Source organism: Lineus longissimus, chromosome 9 (genome assembly GCF_910592395.1).
Source record: "Lineus longissimus chromosome 9, tnLinLong1.2, whole genome shotgun sequence".
NCBI classification, from domain to species: Eukaryota; Metazoa; Nemertea; class Pilidiophora; order Heteronemertea; family Lineidae; genus Lineus; species Lineus longissimus.
Window position 1 is genome coordinate 14,748,978 of NC_088316.1, and position 13,671 is coordinate 14,762,648.

Consider the following 13,671-nt stretch of genomic DNA (forward strand, 5'->3'; position numbering starts at 1 on the left):
TCCATTACAGGGAAACCGCAATGCGGAAGACGTTAGCCACGAGTATCCTCTCGGCAGTGATTCCAGACTTACATGGTTGGAAAAGACGTACCTTGTCTGCATGCAATGTACATGTGATCTGATAGATTTCCGGCAAGGACGAACAAGAGGTATAGTGGTACATCAGCAACATAACAAGCAAAGGCATGATGGAGGTTATGGTGGGGAAATTGGTCGTTTATTAACGTTCCCAACTTCGTGCTTTGTGCATGTCTAGACTCTGTTGGCCATTTATAAGACTGAGTTACTTCGTAACGTGGTAACAACTTCATAAAATACTGGTTATAGATAGTCTTACCAATGTTTTACGGATATCACAAATTGATGACAGAGTTTCTCTGAAACATCATACGTTTACGAAGTAAGTGTTCTGCCTACAAATGAATTGCTTTGCCTGTCCATAGGGTGGCAGCTACAAAGTCACCGTTTTACTCATGTTGTCATTCTGACTGCCGTACCTTATTGAGGAAGTATCCAATCTAATAGCAATGATGTATCTTCTGAGACTCTACTTCATCCAAACGGCATTACCTAGCATTGAAGCAGTTGAGTTATGATCACTGGGAACACGCCGGGCGGGTGTTTGGCTCTGACTGGCTACGCTCAATTGATATTTGAGCCAAACAAATTTGCTTCACGTTTCGGGTAGATCATTAGCACGTTAGGGAATAGCATGCAGAATTATGAGGTTGGGCTGCGGAAGAGAATGACATAGAATTTCCGGCGATAACTGACACAACAACAGTTTTCCCTCTGTTTTAACTGTTTTTGAAAGAGTAGAATGGGACTAGAATCAATGGTGACAGATAGCTAAAGCTAGAACTATGTTTAAAACATGCTTCACCGGAAAGATGGCAATGGCTTGCACCTCGACAAGAAGTCATCATTTATTTGAAGTGGCGCTTTCACGTAAAGTGAGACGTATTCGCATTGACTCGCGATATAGTCAGCCAGCGGCTTCAGTGGTTGACGGAGCCAGCCACGTTCCAGGGGTTCCTTGCTCCACATGTGTTGACACAAGTATGCATATCTAGTACTTAATATGACCTCGGGGATGTTATAGCCTGATCTTCGATTCGGTGGAGGGATTCAGGGATAGGAATATGCCTTATGACTTATGCATGTGAATTATGTATGCATGTATAGGAGTTGGCGGCCAAAATGGAGCATGTATAGTTGGTGATAGATGTATCAATGGGTCAGGGTCGCATTGCCAGGTTTTTGATGGAATGATGTTGTTTCGTCTAGACTGTTCTTCGCTTTGATCCTACGGGGCTTATAGCACGCTATCATGTTTTGAGGTGATTGCTTAACTGCAAATCCTCGGTGATATGTGATCGGAAACAGAACCACGGAATCTAGTATTCACCAATGCAGTACAACGTTTAACGCGTTTTGGCTGTTGCATTTCCATCTACCGTTCAGGGCAAGTTGTCCTTACGGTGAAAGTTATCTATTGAGCAGATGGGAATCAAACGCTCAAAGCAAGAATATGCAATCCTTCGCCAAGTTCATTTCATATTGCACTGCGTTAACCTCTTATGTCGTACGCACTAATGAGCTGCACAACGAAGTAAGGAATCATCCCCACCAACATGACACATGCACATGGAACAAACTACAAATGACGTTTAACACTACAAAATACGTCACTCTAAAGATGGTTGCTTTTATCTGTCCTGACGTGTTACATGTCCCTAAAGACCTGTAGCGCTGTAATAGCTTTTTCAGTTGCCTAATTGGCATCTTGACTTATCTAGTCACAACTCATCTCATTTATTTCAATCATGCACGAGAGACGCCACAAAAACAGTCATTAAAAACAACCGTGGAATCTAATTAATATGCCATTCCGTAAAAATATTGATGAGTTTATTCATTAGTGAACTTGCAACTGTGCTGCTATATCCATAGCTGTCAAACGCGATAAATGGAGTTGAGTATGCAGAGGAATTTGTACTCAATTTTTGCAAGAACAACATCAAGGGCAGACAAGGTCATGAAAGTATAGAGATCATCTCTCTCAATTTTGCAGGGTCAAGGCCGGAGTACGCGTTATTTTATTGGACATAGCAATGCTCAGCTTCTGTTGTGCTTCTCGCCCGCAAGGCGGCGCTCATCAAAGCTTAATTCAACTCGACTAATCAGTGTAAACAATCAAGCAGAAAGTGAGTTCATGTACTCGAGTGAACATCACATTATGGCCCTCGGGAATTCAGATTATCATCCGTTGCAGAGTAGAGATGAGTCAACTAAACCGCTATGAATTAATCCGAAGAGACATCTCGTCACCAGAGGATCCGCCGCCATGTTGGAATCAACAGGAGCCCGTATGTCAACAAGTTGTCGTCTGCGTTCAGTTCGCGGCTTGAAGTGGGAAATGCAGCGCGAAATAAGATGCAAATTGTGGTCTTGATAGGAAGTCATCCTTTGAGAGTGAGCGGTGAGACAGTTCAAATCAATGATAATCGAATGGAATCCGATCAAACTGGTTGGTGTCCCAGTTAGTAAACACTCAAAAGATTATTGGAACGTCTGCTGTTTTCATCCGGGAACTCTAAGACACGTTGGTTGGAACTGTTGTTTGTTTTGGTTGGACTGTTCCAAAAAATGTCAATATGTTAGAGGCAGTGAACTTAATAAAAAGAAGAAAACTATGAAGATAGCAGGACGGGTCCTGTCATCATCACACACAATCACAAATTGTCACCTCTGGTCCAAGAGATGCATTATCCCTACTCCTTTCAAAAACCGATATCCAGATCAGTCAAATTTTGACCAGATAACGAAATTGGCGTTCAATTGCATATCCTGGAGCTCGATTCTCTTCTACAAAACCAATGTTCAGAAACCGAATGATTTTATGATTAACGAGATTTGACAGTCTCATCAACTATTGACTACATGTAGATCAGTGATGTAAATAGAGATGAACCACTCACCACGAATATTTGGAAATGACAACTTGTGAGGCACCTCGTTTTCCAGTCCTGGTTAACTTGACAAGACCGACGCAGTATCTTTTCTCAAAAGGTGGGTTGGAATAATAATGGATCATGTACTTTATTAAACAGGCTTATTCTTGCCGCTTTTCCTTCGCTGATGAACGGGTTTTGTCCTGTAGTCAAACCTATCTACAGATCAAGGTCCGGTATCAACCTACCGGCTCACCCCGGGACATCGAGGCGAGACGAGATATTGGCATTAAATCATTAAGTGAAGTCAATGCGATGCGCAGCAAGTACGTGACACCACTTTAACGGAATCAGTACGTCATCACGCTCAATACAAAGACCCCTCATTACAACCCGATGACACCTCTGATGAGTCTAGTGGGGTACCAGCAGATCTATCTCTGTCACAGCCTAGCGGTGATACCACCAATTTGCCTGTCCTTGTTGAGGATAATGGTGGTCCAATCATTCGCGTTGCCGGGGTATTGGTACCCACTGTGACAACCCATCTTATAGGATGAAGTAATTGTGGCTTTAAACCCACGGCTGGCTTACTGTGCACCGCAAGAGGTGAGACACTTCCAGCTGCATGACAACGGCTTGCAAATGATGACGAAGACTATTGGAGACATATTAGAGGTATTGAGGTCGTCATATCACTTACAAAATGTAGATCGTCCAAGTCTTCCATCAGAGCAAAGGTTAAATCATTTGGCCGTGACACCAAATTTGTACAAAACCTCGATTGCTGTAAATAAACGTGTCTCTAAAGATAAATGCTATCTCGTCAAAGTCAGCAGGCTACCGCTTCTGACTGCGCAGAATCAGGCTTTTGGGGACGGTTATGTAGTCACAATCCGCGGGGCAGTGAGAATGTCAACTTATCCAAAATCAATGTCCTTTCTCATCGAATCTCGATCCGGAAATGTCTCTTCAAAATCAATCAGTGGCGATCAATCCGCGATATTTGATTTTATTGATTTTTATTGAATGGTCATAGATTAGTATTTTTAACTGATTGCCCGAATTGTTGATTGGGTGGATGGGCTTCCATCAATATTCGGACGAAGTGCTGTCTCACAGCCGACCTTAGACATGTCAAGTTTATTTATTGTCAGTTAGTCTTGGAGTGGCTCTTGCTTGATTTGATTATGTGGGTGTAGGCGGCCAACGCGTAGGTAATTGGCAAACTCTATCTGGGATAGGCCAGCACGTACAGCGCATCTTCGATCTTTTGAAACATTCGCTGTTTGATCTTCTCTAATTTTCTCGAAAAGACCCCATCTTCCACAGTTTTGATGATCCCAATAAATGGTAGATTAAACAAGGGGCAGTTACGTGCTGGTTGATAAAGTTACATGGTAAAACTCATGATGGTTTAAGGTATTGGTAATGGTAATGGATAATCCTTGCTTTGATACCAAGGACGGTCTTGACCTGAAATCTGTTCGGGCCAATGCTTTTGTACACACGAATGACAGATTTTTCCATGACTGGAGACTTGTCCTCAGATTTTTAGTGTCGTACCAGTTTGAATCAATTAGTATTCAAAACTGGAATTTTATGACTCAGCGGAAAGCAACTGTTAACAATTGTTCTCAATTAAACACCGGGTTTTAAAAAATACACTCTCAATTGTAATAATTGGCACCCAATTTGCTTCCGAAAATTCTCACTAGCGGTTAATTGTAGCACTGCAGGTGATGGGTGCATCATTTTAAGGTGACTCACTAAAAGCATGGGAATGGTATTATTGTCAATTTGTACGATAATGGTCTTAATTGGTTTATTTTGAGAAAAACATCATGTTAATAAAACACGGCGGCGTCAGTGACGTCCGGGAGGAGCCTACTTGAAATGTGGAGCAGAGTCCGCCAATGACAACTATAACCAACGCGCCGTTGAGGCAAATATCCGCGTCTTACAGCGTACAATCATTGATTCTGCAGGAGACAACTTATAATTATGAGAAAATGAACTGTTTGAAGATTCTTTGAGAGAATCGAAGAATCCTTCTGGTGATGCTGCTCGGATACCACAAATCGACCCGATTAAGCCACCAAACTCCAACAATATGTCCTCAAGGAGCTTTCGCATCACAGTTATTGATTGACCTGAGGTAAACTATCCCTCACAAGAGCTAACAGATTGGCCAAAATCAAGCGGCCGAATTCCGGGCACGTCCGGACCATGTTCCAAGACTCAAGACAGACAGACAACATGATTAAATCATGTAATACACAGAGTAATCTAATTATTCATTGCAAGGGAATTGGTCGATAAAAACGGCATAATTTGGCCTGATCGATCCCCATCCGGCTGCAGCGGGACTTGGACTGATCCCTGGTTGTGCCATGGACTCGCGATATATCTACCTTCTGCCCAATTTGAGCGCTCCATCTTTTGCAAGGGCTGGCATGAATACCGGCCAAGCATTACAACTGATGTCATTCTGTTCCTTTTTTTGCATCAAAATCTCTTAAAAACTCAGCAAAGTCATGAGGCTGAGAACTTAAGGTCAGTTCCATTACAGAGGCAAGAACGGAGCCCCCATTGAGTTTGTCTGGCCTTGCTCGTTTAGGCCTATCGACTGTTTCGCGGGGTCAATGTTATCAAGATTTGCCCTAAGACAGTTAAACACTGGAATTTCGTCCCAGGTGCGAGCGGGCTTTGTATAAAGACAACAGGCCTTAATTCTTTTAATTGATGTGTAAACCTGGTGGTGCAGCCTGGGCGACCTCTCGTTGAGTTCTACCAGAAAAACGTTTCTTCGGATTTTTCTGCATTCCTTTACATCTACATTCAAAAGAGGCAGCAGCTCCATATAATAGTCTTAAGGTTTACCTCATTTCCTTCTTATAAAGGTTACCATATTTCCTTCTCTGTAGCTGTTTTGTCCTATTTAAGAGACAGCAATTTTTAACTGTGTCATTCTGTATCGGATCAGCTACTACAAAGCCGCGTAACCGAAATAAGCACTTTGTAACATTCACCATTAGATAACCATTGAGAATGCCAGCAGCTTCCATTCATACGGTACAAATGCAACATGAGATTCTGCACATCGAGTCATAGCGGTAACAAAGCAGCCATTCTCTCTCGAGATACGCATCAGTCTCGTCAACTCCCCAGATAGCGACTGAGAAAAGTATCAGCTATTTGTAGATAGCATCAACTAGAATATGATGTAATCAAATTCCACTTTATATAACCAAACCGTTGTCTTGTCGACAATTTTGACGTCGCTCTTTAATCAAATTTAGAATTACGTTCTATTCCATTGAGAGCAATAGCGAACGGATTATATGGTATCATATGATGAGTTCGATTGATTAGACCGGAGGCTTGAATTTGAATGGCTGCATCTACGAGGAGATATTGTCCGTAGTTGCATAAAGTACGGATAGTAATTCAAGGCCAGAGACATCCATAATTAGTGTCCTTCAATGTTAGTTGATACTTGCAACTATGTAGAGAAATTAGGGCGCAATGATATCATTTTCCCATTCTTTTTAGAGGATTGTTTGGTGTGTTTGATTTCATGCTTCATCTCGGGCAGAAGCAGCAGTAGGCCCCAAAAACAATGTTGATGCTTCAAATGCAGCGTCTGCAAAACCTCAGTGCGACAACGTGGCAGCGACCTCGTCGTCCCGACGCCTGTGTACTTTATCATTTCACAGTGAAATAGTATCTCGATCGTTATTTTAGAACGACCTTGAAGAATGGCATAATTGCGCATCGCCCCATCCTCTGCCGCCAATAGGCCCATCAAGGCGCCACGCCCGACAATCCCGCGATAACTGGCGCGCGTGAGCCTTGTTAGCCAAAAGGCAGGCTATACCGCCCCGCGCGGATTCAGAGACGTCACGGCAAGGATGGAAATTGGTTTATGACCGACTCTTAGATCATTATCTCTTTGGATGATTTGCAGGCAATGTTGGTAAAATATTGCTCTGATAAAGCGATCTGTTTGGATGAGAGTTGATTGTCGCTGGATGTAGCGGCACAAACACACGCATCGTTAATTGCACAGCGACTTCGGGTGAGGACGGTGTACTAATGATATAATGCCGAAAGGAAACAACCTAAGTTCGAGCTGGGACATTTCTTTTGAGCAGCGACTTGGGTGGGGACGGTGTATGTACCAAAAGGAGACATCCATAGCTCTGGCGGGGACCTTTCTCTGAGTGCTTTCACTATAGACTTGGGAGGCTGAATGCTTGAACCCGCGGAGCCTGGGGACTACTTAAATCCTGAGTGACTCATCTTGGACATACCATGACAAAAATACGACATTACATACACTGTTCTGTAAAGGTTTCTTCACATAAAGGGTCATTAAATCAACATGAAATTTAATTACAACTTCATGTAATAAATAAGTGTCAAGATAGTGTGTCAAATCTAATCTATCCTAAAAGTCTTAAAATTGCGAAAACAAAAACTGCCCCATCCGACATTAGTACAAGAGTATTTTCCGCATTAGAATCCTGAATCAGGTTCATTATTTTCCTCTTTGTGACGAGGTGGTTCTAATTATTAGCTAGAGTATACAATGACCAGTCAGTATAGAAATTATTAATGTTGTCGACAGCGGGTGGGAATCACTAATTAAAGACTATTCATTAGATGTGTGGTTCTTATAAGTCTTCCTACGCAGCGATTCTAAGAGTTGGCTATTTTCGACCGAATATCGCCAATTAGGTCTCATTGATTCGAATGAACTTGCATGACCCGGGGATAAATCTCATTAAGAACACATTGACGAAGATGTGTCGTGGTTAGCTAGGCTAGGCAGTTGAGGTAGGGATGGGCGTAAGGCTGATGTCAAATTTACGTTTATCCTTTCCAAATTCGCTTTGATTCCAAATTGATAGTAAGAAAGCGAGGCTCAGCTGAGCTTTCATTGGCCATGATTGCCACTAACTAAGCTATGATGAGCGCCTTCTCTCAGGCGCTTCAAGCAAACAATACGGCCCTTCAAATAGGGTGTTGCTAACTTCTGCTGGCCATTCACGTCATCAGTCCTTGATGGCTGAAAAGGTCCATCGAAGAGACATCTCTAAAGGACTGTGTTTTCCGCTTTAAAGTGAGCAACAGAGGCAACAGAAAGAGCATCTCTTACATCATTTCCGGGAGCCCTGTCAGTGTGTAGAATTTTCGTCTTTACCTAGACAGTTCACCAATACCCTCTCCCCCTTCCACCACACCGCCTCCGCCACACAGCTACTTAAAAGTATACGCAGCCGATTGATACGGTAGCTACGTGTTCCTCACTTCATTAGTTAACTATCTGACCGTGTAATCTTTAAAAGACTGATGTTCCTCTAATTGGTCGTTAATGATACTTTGGATGTTCGCTGGACCGCACGATGGCCATAGACAACGCAGGGAGACCTTTTTACCATGTTATCAGAAGTAATTACTTTGGAAAATAAACGACAGAGAAGATACTGTAGCCTAGATAGAGCAAGTCACAGTCTTTTGTGATGCTGTACTGTTGAAATTACGATACTTCAGTGCAACGCGATTGTAGCTCGACTGCACTAAGATGGCATGCAATGAGAGCGTAGGGAGACCTTCTTTATATAATGATATATTACTTCGGAAAAAAAGAAATGACCGTCTATAGATAAAGCAACCGAGATAGAGCAAGTCTGTCGTTATCTTGGCATGATGAAGTTACGATGATTTGGCTGAATGTGCAATTGGGCTGTGTTTTTAGACCGTGTTGCTTCGAAGCAGATCTTGAGATAAGACCGTTGATTCATTATTGACTGTTCGGCCATCACATACTAGCAGGTCGACACGTCTGCAAACTCATTATCGATATTGCCCTTATGTCGCACTTAAACAACGGATTGAGAGACAAGAAGTGTTTCAATGGCTTATGCCATGAGAACATTAGTTAGCAATGCCTTATATCTAAGTAGATTTGCAGTTCTTAAAAGTTTCATATACATTGCTTTTTCTCTTCATTATTACTTCTTAAATGATTGATTATTTGACAATGCACAATTTCTTAACACTTAGTAATACAGTGCACCTTTAATACCTTTATAAAAAATGTCTCGTTTTACATTGCACATGATTTTTCCCCTCTAGGCTCTTAGTCCCCTCACAAAATGATTGACACAACAAAACAAAATAAAATTCCGATACCAGTAGGCTTTTCAAAGTGTCAAATGTTAGAAAATGATCAGTAAACATTGAATTATTGACGAATATCCATTAAATTGGCAAAAAAAACAGTTCAACTCTTTTCCTATTTACAGCAATTATCGGAATTTGGGATGAAAACGAACATTCTAGCATTTCAGATTTAAACATGTGATTGAACTAACAAATGGTAAAGTGACGGTATGCCATTTGAAGTATACGCAAATACTGTTGTACGGAAAACATTATTCAACTTTGCCTTTTTATTTCATTTTGTTATTTATTTAGAAACTATCAAAGCTTCCTACCAAGCTTGTAACCCACGTACGTCTGGTTTTCACAGTTTAGCAGAGAAATATCGTGCAGTTTACATCACCAGAAATCAGGCTATGTAGCCGACTATCGCTGGGCTACATGTTCCATTCCACAGCAGATGCCAAACTACATGAGGTCCACCAAAAAAGATGCACTGCCAAATTAAAGTAGACATCAAGCTGATTGGCCAAACCAAAGTATGCCAAACAGATATACGCAATAACCACTGAGCGCTACCATCTTTCAAAGATCTCCCTTTCCCAATATTTATCAAAGATGTAGCACTGATTAGGATAGAGGCAAAATAACCTGAAACAAAAGGTCTAGCTGTCCTTTGGTACCCTCACAACCAGTTACTCCATTACGTTCAGAACCTAGCGTAAAAAGCCAAGCATCAATAATTAAACATGAACAAACATCGAGATAGACTTATGTCATGCTAAACTCTCGTCTTAATTATGCAGCAACGCCTGAAACAAAAGCGCACTTCGCTTTCAAATGCCTTTTCACACCATACGTCGAAGCCTTGAGTGGCGTCCCATCCTTACAGCGTGCTGGTCGATTACCCGAGGAGCGCTCACGGAGCTCTCTGATCGATACATACTTGCGAGATGATCAAATATTAACGGAAAATCCATCGCTAGGTTAACCAAGGCGTGAAACCTTTGGGCTGATCAAGTCGCTCCGTGGTGTTCAAAGCAGAAAGTTGGAACACTAAGAGTGACATTTATGCCTTACTTTACTTCATTATCAAAAGAAAAAGTTAAATATCTCGGATATCCTCGTGTTCACTACATCCGCTCCGGTGAAACAGCCCTGAGCGCTTCTGATTGGTCCACTCCTATTTACTGCACCGGTGATGCAGGATTAAATGCTCCTGACGGGTTCTTTTTTAATCACTGTCACGTCTCAGTGATCAGATTGAGCGCTTTTGATTATAGATAATAGTTGGAGAGTCTTACCTTTTACTAATCCGAGGACGAAGACTAAACATATCACTTTTTGATACTGTATCCAACTCGAGGACGCCATCTTGGAATTATGACGTCACAACGTTATCCTAAAAGAACAAAATGAAGACAAATGTACAAATGACACACATTGTTTGAAGATTGTCGAAAGAACTTGAGATAGAATGTTGCTCAAGATTGAGATCTCGGCCGAAACAGGAATCTTACTCTAAATCAAAAATGGGAGTTTGTGATTATCAATGGTAGCCACGTCGTCTATGTTCTGAGAGTTGTTTTGAATCCAAGACATTTCGACGCTTCCATGTTACATATGCGTTGCCCAGTGCAACAGTCAAGTCGCAGCACCACGTAACCTGGCGATAAAGTGGCTAAAATATGCTATAAATGACCATTCACTCGGCGATATTCACGGTGCGCTGGAAGAATGGACATTAGCGAAAATTGCGGTCAGGGTTCGGGTTAAAACAATGCTGTATCATTGGATGAGGAGATTGTGAACATCCGCCAGGCATCACAAGGTCGTCCGCAGCCTGAACGGGAAGCCAAGAACAAACCCAGTTAATAGTCTTGAATGTCTCTCTGCAAAAACTGTCCATCCCTATCGTATGGTGATGAATTAAGGGGTGGTTCTGTCAATGACCAATACCTCAGTGATTAAAAGCGCATAATAGAAAACCGTCTCTCTGTGGGCGAAATTTTATGAATCTGTGCAGCAACAAGTCATAATGCATCCGTATTTCTGTTGGTTATGCCATTGGCGGACGCCACGGGCGAAGCGACGACATCAACGAAAGTAACCTTTCTTAGACGACGAGCATTCCGCTCAGGTTACAAGTTGACTAACTCAAAGGCTAGAGAAAGAAACTTTGCCTATAAGGATATCCGGTAGCGGCCGCTCATTCAGGGAGTAAGATGCGAGTTCGAATGGATCATCAAACTCATTCACGTGGGCGAGAATCCTTTGATCTGCTGCAGTATACTTTTTAGTATATCGATGTCTTATATCTATGCAGGTTTTCTGCACTGACATTCAATTATCCAGAACAAAGTCATATACTTCGGTTGTGAAAATGCAAAAAAATAACTTCTTTAATGTGAGTACCGAACTTCACCACAGTTGGCGTGGGTGATTTTACTACAAGGATACAGACCGCCATTTATATACATGCTCTGAACAAAAAAGGTTCTTTCTTAGTCTACGTATTGCAGTTATCTGATACCATTGAATCTCTGATGCTTGATTCGCAACAGCAGACTTTACCTTAACATCTACTGTATGCTTCTGGCCACCTCTTCTCAAAGTGTAACATCTTAGATGTGACAAAATAACGTTGTCGTTTTACTCATGGACAGAACTATACATTGACAGCAGACCTTTCTATTAACTAGTCCATTTACTTATCCAAACCCTGCCTCTCAGATGGACAGTTGTACAAGAAAACCAAACGCATATCAACAGTGCATTACGTGTATTTGATATCGCGTTACGAGTTAATGTAATAAACGGTTCTTGTCAGCCGCCAGTAGTCATACGGTTATTCCAGTGGGCGGAAAGCCTGGTGAACACGATCTTCACGCATCGACTGACTTGTGGCGTTAATTCATAGCCCGCTGGTTTCGTGTAACAGTTGTCGCAAGGGTCTCATTATTTACCAATCGCAAAATTCCTAAGCAATAAAATCCGACGTTTTCATTATCACGTGACAACAGGTCAAGGGATGTTGTATCAAACAGCGGCCATTTTGTTTGTCATGTGATTGCGTGCTTCTTTAGATCATTGGTTCTTTGGAAGCAAGTCACGTAGTGTGATCACCTAGACGAGGATTACATGCCATTGGGGAGGTTAACCCGTAGATAGAGTTTACAATCTCAAGCTTACAGAAGCCATACACGAGAAATTTAGGTGATTTGTAGTCGAAGTCTTGCTTCCCATACCTGTTGGTTGTGGGTAAAGCCAGCAATAAATTGTAGTGAAATAGTGGAGTCTGCCAATGATCCTGAAAGTTGAAATGGGGGAATCATGGCACCATGTTTGTTTACGTTGAACTTGTTGGAGACTCCCAGGATTGTGCAAGTTCAAATCGGAGAATATTGGAAGGACAGCAACCCAAAAAAATTAAAAGTCCTCTCACCAGACTCTCGAAAGCTAACCAGTTTATAACGATACTGATCCAGCGTGACCTCTCAAAGCATGTAAAAACAGGGAATTCGCGGAAACAATTTACCACCTTAATAGGCAGAGAGCGTCCGCCGTTCTCTTAAAAATGACTTCTCTCACGCGACCCTTCCCATGCTAGACCAATAGAAGCAAGCAACAACAACTTTAAATCGTTGGGTTTCGTGTCGGGAAATCTTCGACCAGCGCTTCTTGGTGATGAGCCAAGAAGTTCTCACAGTGGTCATCAACGGGCCCCGAGACCGTGTTGGCTATTCTACGCCTGTACAGTTCCAATACGGAATCATGGTTGGCCTCATAATCCCCACCGTAACAGCTCCCAGTGGACAAGGCTAATGTCCATTACTCCTCAGATGCACAACAGGTGTAACAGAGCTTAGATATTTTCCGACATTTTAATGATTTTTTACCAAAGCACGATATTTTGCTTTTGACTGGTATTGCTCTCAATACAAACAGTTCAATCAGTCCAGGCAAGTCAAGCACGCCAGATGGGTTTTGGAGATGCAAGTCCGGATTGGCCCGGACTGCTCGACATATCAAAAAGCGATTTACACCATTAGCAGTCGTGTTCAGTGAAATATTAGATACATTTAACATATTCTCTTGGGAGAATGGCGAAAGTCTGAATGGGTACTGTAATTAATGTTTTAGCATTTGTATATGGGCCTCGCTAATTAGATTGGACTACTGGGGTTAAACAATGAGAGTCTGTCATGAAGGCTGCTAATGCTTCTGGTTGCATTGTACATTAGCCTCGTAACTTTTTGTTTAATGACTGTTTTCGAAATTACTTTGACCCACTTAATTCGCATAGTGAGAGTTATGTGATCGACTAACTAGAAGGCCCTACACCAGTTAAGATGGCTTGGCTCTTGGCTCTTAGTTTAGGGTGACCCCTTCTGGGCTATCAATTCGATGAATTTACGGCCTAGTACTTATTTATTGGAGAAACCATTGAAAGCGATCAATTCGCTCGCAATACAGCCGAGAGCATGTAAGTAGGTTGTACTTGTTGGAGTGTGTCAAGCCCTGTCATCACCTTATCCGCCTTGAT

General features: G+C 42.1%; 1 protein-coding gene across 4 annotated transcripts in view; it reads right to left on the reverse strand.

The window, feature by feature from the left end:
• The window catches only part of LOC135493212 (uncharacterized), a 109,983-nt gene that overhangs the window by 25,036 nt on the left and 71,276 nt on the right, over window positions 1-13,671 (reverse strand). For all 4 annotated transcript variants that reach the window (XM_064780305.1, XM_064780306.1, XM_064780303.1 and 1 more), the window contains one exon: window positions 10,430-10,527. In XM_064780305.1, the coding sequence (XP_064636375.1) occupies window positions 10,430-10,499 (70 nt within the window). In that variant the 5' untranslated portion in view covers window positions 10,500-10,527. The remainder of the gene's footprint in view (window positions 1-10,429; window positions 10,528-13,671) is intronic.